Source organism: Passer domesticus, chromosome 3, assembly GCF_036417665.1.
Source record: "Passer domesticus isolate bPasDom1 chromosome 3, bPasDom1.hap1, whole genome shotgun sequence".
NCBI classification, from domain to species: Eukaryota; Metazoa; Chordata; class Aves; order Passeriformes; family Passeridae; genus Passer; species Passer domesticus.
Window position 1 is genome coordinate 3814119 of NC_087476.1, and position 14774 is coordinate 3828892.

Genomic DNA, 14774 nt, shown 5'->3' on the forward strand with positions numbered 1-14774 from the left:
CCGCAGGGCTGATCTCCCGTCTCCACCAGGGACTGGTACTGGATTGCTTCTGAATCTGGGATAACAAAATCGCTGCCTGGAAATGCTTCCTCCTAATCCCTGGGAATTAAGTTGGTGTCTGCTGGGGGAGCATTTCAGGAGAGGTCCCGTGGTGGGACGCCGCTCGCTGCTCCTGCTCTCCTTCCTACAGCTCAGCCCTTTGCTGCTGGACAATGCTTCCAGCACGGTGGATTTACAGGGAGATGGGATGGGGCTAGGTTCCTATTGCCATCAAACTTTCCTAAAAGATTGAAACCCAAATTTGGGGACAGAGCTGAAGCAGGGAGGGAGAATGAGACCAGTCCCTTCAAGCAAGATTTTGCCAATTCTTCCTGGTTTTTCCACATTTCCACATAATATTTAAGCAAATTTCAGGCTGTCCTCTGACTTTGAGGGCCTCCTTTGGCTCTGCAAACACCTCCAGACAGTTCAGAAGACATCTCCCTCTTGCTGGATTCCCAGCTACCCATTCCTGGCTGTTGCCAGCCCTGGTGCTTTGGTGCACCTCAATTTTCCTTCAAGCTCCATCTTCCAGAGTCCTGTTATCATATGTCAGGCTCTGCTCTTTCACAAAGGGAAAGAGCAGCTTTCCTGAGCAAGGGAGAGGCTGGAAAACTCTGATTCCTTCATGCTGAAATTCTAGATGAGGAAAAAAAAAAAGCAAAAAAACCCCAAAAAATCCCCCCAACCTAATATTTGTTATTCAAACTCCCTTGACTTTCCAAGCCAGACTCTTGGATTTACAAGCCAGGGAGCCACTATTATTCAACATCCAGGGCTCGCAGTGCTGGAGCTGTAAAAAAAAAAATCAGTGAGGCCCTGAGCCCCAGACATCAGGACTCCTCCAAATGACGTGTGGTCCCAGATGTCTGAGATTATTTTGGGAAGGGAGTGCTGGCCCCAGGGGCTGCCTGCCTGGGGGGCTGGCTGCTGGGAAGGACTCTGGGTTGGGACATGCCTGGGTGGTGTGGAGCATGAGAGGGGCAGCTGGTTTGGGGGTCAGATGTCTCTTCCTCACACTCCCCTGGGCTGGGGTGATGCTCTGGATCCTGGGTATGACTTTTCCCATGTTTCAGTCCTTCATTACTTCCTGGGACAGATGAGTGATGCTGTAATTTATCCTGCCTCTCTGGACATGAAGATCTGCCCTTGAGGGTCCTTTCACTTCTGAAAATAAGTAGTACCACAAGCAAGAGGGTGAAATCCCCCTTCCACCCTGTTCCCTTTGCCTCACGCCAGGGAAGGGTCTCACTCTTGCCTGCTCTCCCTGAGCACTTCTCTTCCCAAACCCACATCCCAGTCAGGCTCTGGCACCTCCCTCCACACAAATCAATAACAACGGGTGAGCAGGTTAATTATAATCACAGAATAAACGCCGGCAGTCTCAAAGTTCACCCAACTTCAGCAGCATTTCAAAACGAGCGGACGGCGCCAAGAAACTTTCATTGATTCCTCTGGGGCAGGTGTGGGAGTTTGAACCTGTCCCCAGGCTGATCTTGATTCGAGGCTACTCAATTTTCCTCCTTATCTCAACTTTCGCCTATCTTATAATGCCTGTTATTTTAGATAAAAAGTCCAATCAATTGAGTTAGAAAAACTGCAAGTTATATGTGGCCCTGATAAGTTCGGTACCTGCCGTTTTATTGGCCTGGGCCGCCAAGTGACCTTTGCAGATGCTTTATCATCCCCTCCTCCCGCCCCGCTCGGGGGCTGAGTTGACTTAACATCCAGAATAACTAATAAAAGAGGAAAAGAGAAGGGCCAGGGGTTAGACAAACTCACTGTCCCCTCTAACGTGATGAGCCGTAGCAAACACCTTTTTGTTTGTCCCTGGCTGGAGTCCCGCTGGGAGGTTGGGATCTGGCCTGGCTTGTGCTGGTGCAGCTCCTCTGAGTGGGATTTATCAGTGGAACAGCTCAGAACTGGAGGCAGAGCCTGCGTCTAAATCAGTGAAATTAGAACAAAACTGGGACAGGGGTTTGGAGTTCGGATATGTCAGTATTGGTCGGTGCTGTCATGCTCAGGGAGGGTCTGGACATGTGGAGCAGTCCTACATATTCCATATATTCCTACACGTGGCATAGACAGGTTTTATATTTATAAGGTGAGGTGTTTTAATATATCATATATGTTTTAGATATACAAAATGAGTTTTAAAATACATATATATGTGTGCATTTGTGCACACATATATATGCACACACAATTCTGTATAGCTAAGTTCTATGTGGTCACAGCATAATAATAATTTTAACAGCAAAACCAGAAAGAATTGATTGGAGATGATTCCTAACTTGCTTCAATGGCATTTTGAAGGAGATCCCCGGCATCCCTGCCTATGGAAGAGGGTCTGGAACTAAATGATGTTTAAGATCTTTTCCAACCCAAACCATTCCATGATTGTAGGACATGCTATGTGTATACATACAAATATAGACGTTTATATATATGTATACCACATGCCCACAAATATAATAACAATAATACAATTGTATTATTGCATTTCTACAAGAAAGATTTTGCCTGTTTGCTTTAGATAAATGTCCATCCTTCTGATCTGGGGAAAAAAAAAACCCACCCTAAACTTGGAGTTCCTGGAGTAGTAGGATTGTAGAAATGCATGTTTTAAGATGCTTAGCAGGACAAACAACTCAGCAGTGGCTGAGGCTGTGGAATGCCCAAGGATGGACATTCCCCCATCTCCTAATAAAAACCCAACAGACCACAATCTTCAGTCACTGGCAAAGAATCATCTTGGGGGTGTCCTGTGCAGAGGCAGGAGCTGGACTCAATGCTCCTTGTGGATCCCCTCTAGCTGAGGATATTCTGTGATTCTGTGATAATTGTTAGCCCCTGGCATGGTCCAAGCACAGACCATCTCAGCCTGAGCCCAGCATCTCCTGGTGCAGCTCCTGGGAAGAAGTTTGGGTGTGACTGGGGTCTCAGAACATTTGAACATGGCCAGACTCTGCTGGCTGGGGTTAGGGCCAGGCTTCACCACCTACCCAGTAGCTGGCCCTGGCTCCCTGGCTACCCTGTAGCCATAAGGCCAATTCCCATGGCTCAGCCACAGAGCAGCAGCTTGGCAGGACTTCACAGCACACCTGCTTGTGGTCCCCTGTGGGGACACCAAGAATGGCTGCACATGATCCATTACCTGTTCCCAACTCAGAAACAGCTGCCCAGGAAGGATCACGGCACTTTAAATCCTAGGATTTTCTGATCCTCTTCATTTTTCCCCCACTGTCCCTTCGCTGAGGCCATCAAAGAAGAGTCTCAATGGGCACATCCACTTGGAGATGGGCCAGATTTCAAGGCTGTGGCTTTTTTTCCTTTGTCAAAAGAGAGAGAGACCATTTCCAGGTGCCTCCTGCCAAGCAGACCCCAGGCTGTGGCTGACCCCATCTTTCCCACTCCCCGGGCTCTCCATGCTAATCTGAGATTTGTTAAAAAATATTTGGACAGTCGATAAGCGGAGGAATCTTCTGTTTATCAGAGGAGCCTCGGATATTTACAAGTGTAAGAACTGCAAGGAGGAGTAAGGAAGGGGAGGTCACCTTGGTGGGTGGGAGTTCACTCAGGCACAACTTGACAGTCAGCAGAAGCTGCTGTTGGACACCAGGTTGGTCTTAAAAAGGTGGCCACGAGGCTCCCACCAAAAGACCCTCAGGGATGTCTGCATTCCTGTCTCCTTCAGAGCAGGCTGTGCACCTTTGGGATGTGTGAACTGTCTCTCCACTCAGCTCTGGGACAACCACGGGGCTGGATGGTTTGGGCTCTGGTGGTTTTTGTGTGCTGAAGAGCTGTCAGTGCTTTTCCAAGCAACCAGGCTGGCCATCCCCCCAGCTCCTGCCCTTTTTCAAAGTACTGTTTAGATCCAGTTTGGAGGAATCCAGCTTGTTTCCACCCATCCTTCTTCCATCCATTTCTTATCTCCAGCTCTGGCTTTTGAAAGCTGTCCTCTTGCCCCCCTCCAGTGTCACTCCTTTTCATGGGGAAAGGACAGTGTCACCAAGAGATGAAAAACCTTGTTCAAGGGCATCCTGTTGCAAAGCCAAGACTCAACTCCAAGCCAGCCCAGAATTTGCCCAACCTTCCCATCGTGGCCCTCCTGCACATGATTTCAGCTGGTCCTTTGGCTGCTTCCACCTCCACCGTCCTTCAGAGTGCGGAAAACATATCCACGAAGGAAAAGGAGTATTCCTGGCTGCTGGCAATGGTGTGTGCCACAGACCTTGGCTTGCTGCAGGCAGAGCAGGGAGTGCTGCAGGGGAGGGACACAATGTTCCCTTTGCCTTGACGTGAAACATTTGGCCTGGGAAGGGTTGCACGGGAAATGTCTCGCCGTTGTGTTTCACGAAGCCAGGGAAAAAGCAGATTTCTTTGCCTTCTGGAAAGCCAGACTGTAGGGTGAATGTTTCCTCAGCAATAAGTAGGGTCTTTATGTTTTCAGAGGGAAAACTGTTTGGCCCAGGCAGCTAACTGGGTACACATTTTCTCCACCACAGCTGTGTCAGACAAACCCTAAAACTTTCTGGGATGGCACCAAGCCATTTCTGTGAGGCTGCACAATGATGCTTTTTGCTTAAAACCATGTTTCTGGCTAAGAGTGGGGAATTTACATGGTTCCCCACTTCCTGCAGATCCTCAATCACATGGGTGATGCCTTCTGTTAACCCAGACCAGGGGAGACCAGGGACCCACATTCCCACAACACCCACTGCCCAGAGATAGGCACTGTCCTGCTCTCCCCCTGTTTAGATCCCATTAATTTCTAAAACCATGGGTGAATTTTCCCCAAATTATGTCTGAGAGGAAACAGGAAGAGAAGAGGCAGCAGAGGGGAAAAGCCAATGAGCAAAACCTGTTTTTATAGAAACACCCTTGTCTCCCTTAGCTCCATCCTCACTTTCTGATCCCAGCCTGTGTGCCAAGATGGTAATGTTCCCATGGAAAAAGGAAAGGCCCAATGACAGCTTTCCTCTGGCTACAGAGCTCCCCCATATATAATTTTGGGGTTTTAAAATTTGCGCAGTTATTCCCTGCCCATTCCCTTTTTGTCTCTCCCCTTTTTTTTCCTTCTCTGCCACAATCCTGGACCAACCAACACTTTTAACCAGCATGTGAGTTAACCAGATCAGAAACATTTTGATGGGTTTTTCCCCTTGAAACTTCAGCTTCTGGAATCACGCCATTCATGGAAACACCTCAACCCATTCCAAAGAAATAGAAGATGTGACTTTCAGCTCCTCTAGCTGCAGCAAAATGCTGGTTAAAAGGACCCTAAAAGGCTTGAAGAATAGGGAAGATTTCCAAACTGCCACTTTTTGATGGGAACAATTTTGGGATTTGGGACAGAGTGGCTGGGAATGGTAAATCCCATTTTCCCTGCCATGCTGTTGTGGCTGTCCCTTGAAGCAGAAGGTGAGGGTGTCCTGGGTGGGATTCCAGGGTGTCCATGTCCTTTTCCTCAGCTGCGAGTGCCCCTGAGAGTCCATTTGGGGTTTGTGTATACACAGGATCGTGGCTCTCACCTCTTATCATAACAAATTGTTTTAGGAAACTGCTTCTCTGCTGGGAAAACTGCTCTCAGGCTGTGTTTAGAGCCTCTAAGTGGCCTGGCTGTGTTTGAAGGACAGTTCCTCCTTTGCTGAGTTGCTTCATTGGGTTGAGAAGACACTTCTGCAGGGGGAACTGTTGATATCAAATATCTCTCCAGCTGTAAACAAAACTCCAGTGCTATATTAATGGAAGTCTCTTTCCATCCAGAGAGGGTGAAAGCAGGAGGGGGTTGGAGGGAAGTAGAAGACAACCTCGTTGTTTCTCATGCAGGAGGGTCTGACCCAAACCAGGGTAGGGAGGGCTCTTTGTCCCCTTCCACAGGATGGATTGGGAAGAGAAATTCATAAATTGGATGCTGGCTTTGAGCTGAAGGATTAAAAAATCCTTCATTTTTCTGTTATTCCTTAGGTTCCTGATCCATCAGGTTTATGCATTCAAAATGAACCCTCCTGTGCAAACAGATTTAATCACAGAATCCCAGAATGGTTTGGGTTGGAAGGGAACTTAATGCTCATCCAGTTCCACCCCCTGCCATGGGCAGGGACACCTTCCACTATCCCACATTGCTCCAAGCCCTGTCCAACCTGGCCTGGACCACTTCCAGGGATGGGTTCCTACAGAAAGCCCAAAAGTCTTGGCTCAGGAATGGACGTAGTGCCAGGCTGGCAGAGTTGGGGTTTGCAGAGATGGCAGAAAAAAGCCACTTCAAGCCACACTGTAGGCTCAAACCTTGGGTTGATTTGCAAGTGGGTATCTGGTTCTTCTGTTTGGAAAGGCAAAATCCCTCAGACTTTTGGTGAGCCAGAGGTGCTGGAGGTGTTGGCTGGCAGGGAAAGCTCCAATCTCCTTTTTTGATGGCCTCAGCATTGTCCGTACAGGCAGATCTCAGTGGATGTGAAGGACCTCTCCCAATGACCAAGTGTCACCAAGGGCCACATCCAAGAATTCTTTTTTCCCTACCAGGCCCCTGTGTCCCACTCAAGAGTCACTCCTGGCTCCCTGGGGACTGGATATCCCATTGTGGAAAGTATTTCTGACATGAGAGTACTCAAGGCCTCACCCAAGATTAGCAGGCTGTTGTGCAACACAAAAATGACATTTCCTGCTCTGGGGACCTTGCAGTGCTTATAAACATTAGATGTGAGGGGGAAAAATCTCATTTTACACAGCAAGTTGATGACCAGGATAAGGGATGGGATGCAATTCATCCTCTCCACTGGTCATTCAGTAAGATTTCATGATCTGCTTTCATGTGAGAAGCTCCTTCATTGACTAAAGGCAGGGTTTTATGAAGAATTAAGTAGAAGGCCATCAGGATTAGCCAACACCAGGGACCCAGCCCATAAAAAGGACTGAATGATCCCAAGATACAAGATAAGGGCTTGGCAAAGGCACGTGGGGAAGCTGAACATTCAAAGAGGAAGATGAGGCCACTCAGCACACATGAGGCTCCCCCTGCCGTGACGTCCTTCTCAGCCTGATCAGCAAATCCTTTCCTCAACGCCGTCCCAGTGCTGGCTGTACCTGGCTTTGGGAGAGGGAGTAAATCTTTCCAGCAGAAAGGCCATTACAGAGGTCACCGGATGGACCCATAAATCTCCATTATCAGGCAGCGGCTCCTGTGCCACAGAACGGAAATTATTGCCCTGAGTGCGACTGGGGGAGCCTTTCCTTCCCCCCTCATTGTTCAGGGCCCTGCGGGAGCCGCTCGGGCCATTTGCTGCCTGAATAAACGTTTCCTTTCCCGGCTGCAAAGTACGAGGAATAAGTGTCAGGGGATCTCATAATGCCAGGATTTAGAGCTCCAGCCCTGAGCCAGAAGCCAAGGAAACACTTTGCTGCTTTTTTTCCTGGGGAGTCTCCTTAATCCCCATTATTAATAACAGTGACAAATTAAACAATTAGTGCATTTGAAGCCCGGTGACCTCCATGCCCAATTTAGCTCAGCCTGATGGTAGATCCCAGCTCCTGTGGGCTCTGAGCCCTGGGAACATTTTGGTTTCCTGAGTCCTGAACACCCACCCACGTCAAACTGCACAGGTCTTCAGGTGACCCTTTCTCAGTATTTGTAGATCTTTAGGGTTCTTCAGAGCAGGGAGGACGTGTGGCCAGAAGGACAGCTCAGAAAACTCCCCCTGACAACTTCATCCTGGAGTTCAGTGATGCTGTGAAATTATATATATATATATATATATATATATATATATATATAAAATTGCATATATACAAAATAATAACTACAAAAATATAATTCTTCTAGAAAGAAATCCAGTCCCTTGTTTCCCACTTCCTTAGGGCCCAAACACCCTTTGTTCAATAAATGACACACACCAAGCCCATACAATAATCTCTAAACCAACTTCCAGCAGTGCTCAAGACACCTCCTGTGACATCCCAAAGCATTCTCTGAAGCAGGTGAGGATATCTCTCCTCCAGGTGATATCTCCCCAGGTCAAGGAGCTCTCCCTGCCCTGTCAGGGCTGCAGGAATATTTTTAATGAGGTTGAACCCTGCGGGTGTGATCTGACTCAGCACTGGGTGGTGCCTGGAGGGGACACACCCATCTGATAGGGGCTGTGATTAGGGAGAGCCACCCATGGCGTGGAGCCTCGGTGTCCCCTGGGAACAAAGTCTGTCCCTGCCCCGTCTCAAACACCAGTGATTCCTGTTTATGAACGCTCACAAGGATCACCTTTGCCTGTAGCTGAGAGGGGAAAAGTCTCACAAATGTTATTGCCATGGAAGAATAAAGGGGACTTTTGGAAACTTCAACCAGTGAAAATTTGGATGGGGCTTGGAGCAAGCTGGGGTAGTTTAAGGTGTCCCTGCCCATGGCAGGGGGTTGGAATGAGATGGGATTTAAGGTCTCTTCCTATCCAAACCACTCTGTGATTCTATGGAAGTCCCTTGAGAGAGATGTTCCAGTCCAAATCCCATGAAAACTGGGAAAAAACCCCCAAAACCAACCCAAAGGCACCAAAGAAATAGGGAAGAATATCAGTCAAAGGCAGATGAGAAAGAAGAGCAGGTCTTGAGGCAGGTTTGCACTGGTGTTTTGGATGTCAATGAGAAACCAACACTGAAAATAACGTGGCACTGGAGCTGGGTGTCCCCCTCTTGGGAAATAACAATCAACACTTGGAAAGAAATTATTTATTGCCAGCAGATAGGAGACTTACATTTTTCTAAAAGCAGAAATATATCCATACTTGACTTTTTTTTTGACGGACCTTCTTTTTCAAGAACTAGACCAATTCTTAACATTTCTGAGGAGCTGTTAGGAATTTTCTCCTTTGTCTTTTATTAAAAAAAACTTTTATATTTTGGTTTCCTGGTGGAAAAATCTCCAAGAAAGACCACATTTTTAAATTAGTCACAGGCAGATCTCAAATCACTCAAGTTTTAACTGTTACCTTTTGATTACCTCTGCTCTGCTAAATTCTCCCTGGATTATGTCCACAACTCTGTACTGAATTATTTTCGAAGAAGAAGGCATTTTTTACAGGAAAAAAAATTACTGCAAAAACACTTTGGCTTTTTCTTTGGAAAATTATAATCAAAAACCTCAACAACTTCTAAGATGAAAAAAAAAGTGAAATGTTTTCCTTTCTTGAGATTTTTCAAGGAAACGAGTTCTTTCCTGACCAGCTGTTCCAACCCCTTCTCTTTTCAAAGGAAGTTTATTTGATCTAGATTTTGGCTGTGACTCAATGGTCATTTTAAGGGTGAAAGTGAGGGTTTTGGTATCACTGAATCCATGCCGACAAAAATCACCTGGAGGGATTCCCATCTTTTTGAAACCACCAGAATTGCCCCAGGGTAGTGAGATTTTCTTAAGCTGCTGGGAGGATACTGGATTCCTGCTTTTCTGGCTCCAGAGCTGCTTGAGTACAATAAATTAGTGCTCTCTACCATTTCCCCATGGGTACACGGTGTAATCTCCTGCCATTTTTAGCCAGATTTTCTAGGGAGAATTATGCTCACATGAATATTTGTCTCTGTTAACTGGCGCCACTTCATTAATTTTTTTTGTCCTTTGGCCGCTTCACGGTTATGCAGTTTCCTGCAGAATTTCCAAAAATAGTCTGGGGAAAAGAGAAAATAAGGCCACGTCTGAACATAACCCTTGCTAGACATCAGAGAATCCACATGGGACTGAGGCACAACTCAACCAGAAGCCAAATTTTGTTGGTTTTCTCCCTGGGGAGCAATTGTCTTCCAGCAGGAAATTGAGATTTTTGTGTAAAAAACAGGTGGACAAGCAAAAAATGCAGTGAAGTTCTTGGTTTCTGGAAGGGTTTGTATGGAATGGGGAGGGAGCTGTGTCTTTCCAAAGGATGATGCAGTTGAGCTGTGTTGTGCTGACCTTTGAACCTTGTGGTTCTGTCACAGCCAGAGGGATTGGACTGGCCCAGCCCAGGGCAGTTCAGAGAATGACAGAATGTTTTGGGTTGGAAGAGACCTTAGAGTTCATCTCATTCCACACCCTTGCCATGGGCAGGGACAGCTTCCACTCTCCCAGGTTGCTCCAAGACCCATCAAATCTGGTCTTGGACACTTCCAGGGATGGAACAGCCACAGCTTCTCTGGGCAGCTTAAACCAGGGACTCCCCACCCTCACAGGGAAGAATTTCTTCTAACATCTGACCTAACCCTGTCCTCTGTCAGTTTAAATGCATTCCCCCTTCTCCTATCACTCCATGCCCAATTGTTCCTCAAATCCCAGCTGCAGCCGAGCCCCAGTGCAGGATGTACCAGGAATGCAGTGGGTGAATGCAGCAGGCCCTGGAGTTTGGCATCGAGCACAATATAGATTTCCATCAAAAGCTGAGCCTCTAACACACACAAATTCCCAACAATCCCTGTTATCTGTCAGCCTGAGCTGGGGTTTGAATCCCAGAACCATGGAATGATTTGGGTTGGAAGGGACCTTAAAGACTATCCCTTTCCAGCCCTCTTCCATTAGGAAGGGAACCTTCAAGTTGTACATGTGGATTCCTGCAACTCAGGAGATGTTTTCCGTGCAGAGAATGGGGTGAAGGCACACGAACCTCCCCTTGGCTCTCTGCAGCCATTCCCCCCAGCAGAGGGGCTGGGTGAGGAGCATTCCCATGGGGAGCAGGGCACATGGAATGGTTTTCCCTGCCCAGCAGAAATGCAGCTGCCTGACCTCTGGGCAGTTCTGCTCTGCGGGGTTTGTGTTTATCCATGGTCTCAGGAATCTGCCTTGATTGTAACCAGGGTTGTTCACTTGCCCGGATCTGCTTGCCCTGGCTATGGCCAATCTTGAAAATTGGATAACATCAGAGCAGAAGGGAAAGGTTTCTATTTCTGTCTCCTGGTGCCTGTGTCCCAGCACATCCCTGCTGCCACAGAAGTCCTATAGCCATGGCAAGGAAACAAGTCCCTCTTCCCAATAATCCTGGGGGGACTTCCTTGGGGAAGGAAGAGCTGTTTCTTGCAAAAGATTTCTATAAAATCTGAATATTTGTGGTTTCTTGAAATACCCCTTCTGGTCTAAACTGAGAAGCAGAGCAGCAATTAAAGGTACAGCCACCTAATTAACGGAGTCTTTTCCCTTCTCTCCCGTCCTGGCAGCAGAATTTTTTGATGATTATTCCGAGGGGCGAGAATGTGTCAACTGTGGGGCCATGTCCACCCCGCTGTGGAGGAGGGACGGCACGGGGCACTACCTCTGCAACGCCTGCGGGCTCTACCACAAGATGAACGGCATCAACCGGCCCCTGTTCAAACCCCAGAGGAGGCTGGTAAGTCAAGATCACACGCGTGGGAGGAGGAGGCAAAGAAATCGCGGCCAGCTGCAGATGCCAGGGGTGTTTCAACTCCCATCTGCCCAGGCTTTCAAAACAAGCCAGGTTTTCTCATGCTTGGGATACTCCAAGCCCTGGTACTGCCCCGAGCAGTTCTCCAGACACTCAGCCAGGCAGTGGAAGGGGCTGTAGGACACAGGTGATTCTGGGATTTGTGGTGTTGGTTCAGCAAAAGCCAGTCCTTGCTTTAGTATCACTGCAGGTATATTTGGAGGAATGGCAGCTCTTTCCAGTTCCAGCACAGTACCAGTCCATCTTCTCTTATCCACAGGGGTCACTGCTGGGTGAGCCCCTCACTTCATGGTGACTTTTCTGGATACTTTTTTAAGATACTCTGCTCCCAGATCCGTTGGGTGAGGTGAAGCCTCCATTTTAAGGCAGGCCAGGGCATCCCAAAGTCTCTGGGGTCAGGGTGGGGTATGCACAAGGAACCTGGGGGACAGGAACAGGATTGTTCATCCTGGAAAAGAGAAAGCTTTGGGTTGACTTAATTGGAGCTTTCCCAAAGGAAGCCTATAGAAAAGATGGAGAGAACACTATTTTTAAGGATGACAGGAAAACAGGGAATAGTTTCAAACTGACAGAGCAGGTTTAAATGGGATATTAGGAAGAAATTCTTCCCTGTGAGGGTGGTGAGCCCCTGGCACAGGCTGCCCAGAGAAGCTGTGGCTGCCCCTGGATCCCTGGAAGTGCCCAAGGCAAGTTTGGATGGGGATTGGAGCAGCCTGGGATAGTGGAAGGTGTCCCTGACCATGGCAGGGGGTGAAACTTGATGATCTTTAAGGTCCCACCCAACCCAAACCACTCCATCATTCTGTGAGCTCAGTGTTGGTAACCTGCTGCTCCCTGCATGTTTTGGTGAGGGGTTTTGGGGAGGTCTCTGTGGTTCCAATGACATGAGTCCATCACCACAGGCTGAGAAGGTTGGGACTGTTCAGCCTGGCGAAGAGAAGGTCTTGTGGAGACCTCACAGCCCCCTCCAGTGTCTGAAGGGTCCTACAGGGAATCTGTGACTCTTCATCAGGAACTGGAGTGACAGGAAAGAAGCAATGGGTACAACTTTGAAGAGGGGAAATTTAGGTTAGATATTAGGAAGATTTTTTTCTCTGTGAGGGTGGTGAGACTCTGGAATAGGTTACTGAGGGAGGCTGTGGATGTTCCAACCCTGAGAGTGTTCAAAGCCAGGCTGGAAAAGGCCTTGAGCAACCTGGTCTAGTGACGGTGTCCCTGCCCATGGCAGGGGACTGGGGCTAGATAAGCTTTAAGATCCCTTCTAACTCTTTAAAATGCTATGATCCTACAACATTCTATGATTCCATAACATTCTATGATCATGAACCCAAGCTAAAACCCAGACTTCCACACTCCCTGTTATCCACGAGGCTCCATCCCCACACTGCCCTGCCCTCTGAATCGCTCAGCCCTGTCTGTGCCCAAACCCAGCCGTGCCCTGCGAGTGACAAAAGTGACCCGGGCAGGCTGAGCGCTGCCAGCAGCCACGGGCACCGAGCGCCCTCTTGTGAAACGCCTTTCCAGAGACCGACCGATCCAGGCAGGATCTCACCCCGGCAACCAGGACCTTCCCTCTCTCATTTACTGACTTTTAAGGCCTGAGCTTTGAAGGATGATGGCAAGAGTCAGGCAGGTGTGGAGGATGTGGCTTTTCCTTCCTCCACCTCCCACTGTTTCCGAGCTCAAAAACTTGTATTTTATATGGCTTCAAGCCCGTTGCTTTCTCCTGTTGCCTTCTGAGCCTGACTAAACCAGTTCACCCAGAAAAGGAACTTTGAGTCTGCTCCCTGCACTAATTCATTAGTGAGGCTTCCTATTAATTATCCCTCTTTATCAAGAGGAGGAAAACACTGCTGGAAGCTTCTCTTTTTTATCTTCCCCTCGAGCTCTATAAACAACATAGCACAAAGCCAGCAAGGAATATGTAACATTTATGGTATTGATGGCATTTTATTGGATAGCCATGATGCCTGGAAGGGCTTGGGAGCTGGAAAAAGCAGGATGGTCTGAGATCCAGATACTTTAGTGTAGGTGTGTACACGTGCAGGGGGTCTCTAAGCTGCCACTAGAGCTGCTGGAGACCTGGGGATCTGTTCAGGTGATGTGGGATTCTGGAGAAAGGAGGCTCAGGGGGGACCTTGTGGCCCTCCCTGACAGGAGGGTGGGGCTTGGGCTCTGCTGCCAGGAAACAGGGACAGGATGAGAGGACAGAACCTCGAGCTGTACCAGGAGAGGCTCACTTTGGACATCAAGAAGAATTTTTTCACTGAAACAGTGGCCAGGCATTGGCAGGGGCTGCCCAGGGAGGTGCTGGAGTCCCCATCCTTGGAGGTGTCCGAGGAACAACTGGAAGTGGCCCTCAGTGCTCTGGGGAGGGTGACAGGGTGGTGATCAGTCACAGGCTGGACTCGATGGTCCTGGAGGTCTTTTCCAATGATTCTATTTCATGTCTCTGGTGCCATCTGAGATGATGACTCCTGGAGTCAGTGGAAAGGCAAGAGGGGCAGAAAGAGGCAGCTGGGCAACTTCAAAGGGGCAAAAAGATAAAAAGCCAGAGAAATACGAGAGGCAAGAGGAGAGGGAACCCTGAGGTGTGGTGAAGCAAGCTGGTTGGGATGTGGGGCATTGCTGGTGAGGGCATTGCAGGGCTTGTAGCTATGATATGTTATGAAAAATTTTCTGTTAGGATTTTCTTCTCTTGAGGAGCTAAGGGTTTCAGGAAAGAAACGTAAACAATAACTATCTGCTGCTGTAGAATGCAACAGGTGCATCTGTGATTGGTGCATGTTGGTTGTTTCTAATTAAGAGCCAATCACAGATGCAGCTGCATCGGACTGTGAACAGATTTTGTTATATATTCTATTCTATTCTTGTTCTTTATAGCCTTCTGATCACTCTTTCTCTCTGTTCTTTTAGTATAGTTTTTATGTAGTATTTTAGTATAATATATAAGATAATAAATCAGCCTTCTGAAACATGGAGTCAAGCCTTGTGTCTCCACACATGGGGTGTTCATCTCAACAAGGGCTGACTTGTTTCCTTGCTCTGTTGTCCCCACAGTCAGCATCCCGCCGCGTTGGGCTCTCCTGTGCCAACTGCCACACGACGACCACCACACTCTGGCGCAGGAATGCCGAGGGGGAGCCGGTCTGCAACGCCTGCGGGCTCTACATGAAGCTCCACGGGGTAAATCCTTGCTGTGGGAGGCTGTTCATGGCACCAGGCTGGGGGCTGGGTTCTTTACATAGCTCTTCTGGAGCTGCTTTTCCCGCTGTCCTTTTGGGTTTAGTCCTCCTCAAGTTTACGTTGTGTTTATACCTTCAAAGGGGT

At 48.2% G+C, this 14774-nt stretch overlaps 1 protein-coding gene across 2 annotated transcripts in view; it reads left to right on the top strand.

The window, feature by feature from the left end:
- Window positions 1-14774, top strand: part of GATA4 (GATA binding protein 4) — a 28596-nt gene that overhangs the window by 7870 nt on the left and 5952 nt on the right. Inside the window, exons 3-4 of one of the 2 annotated variants that reach the window (XM_064411587.1) lie at window positions 11200-11369; window positions 14505-14630. In XM_064411587.1, coding sequence (XP_064267657.1) covers window positions 11200-11369; window positions 14505-14630 — 296 coding nt within the window. The remainder of the gene's footprint in view (window positions 1-11199; window positions 11370-14504; window positions 14631-14774) is intronic. The other variant, XM_064411588.1, reaches the window with a different exon arrangement.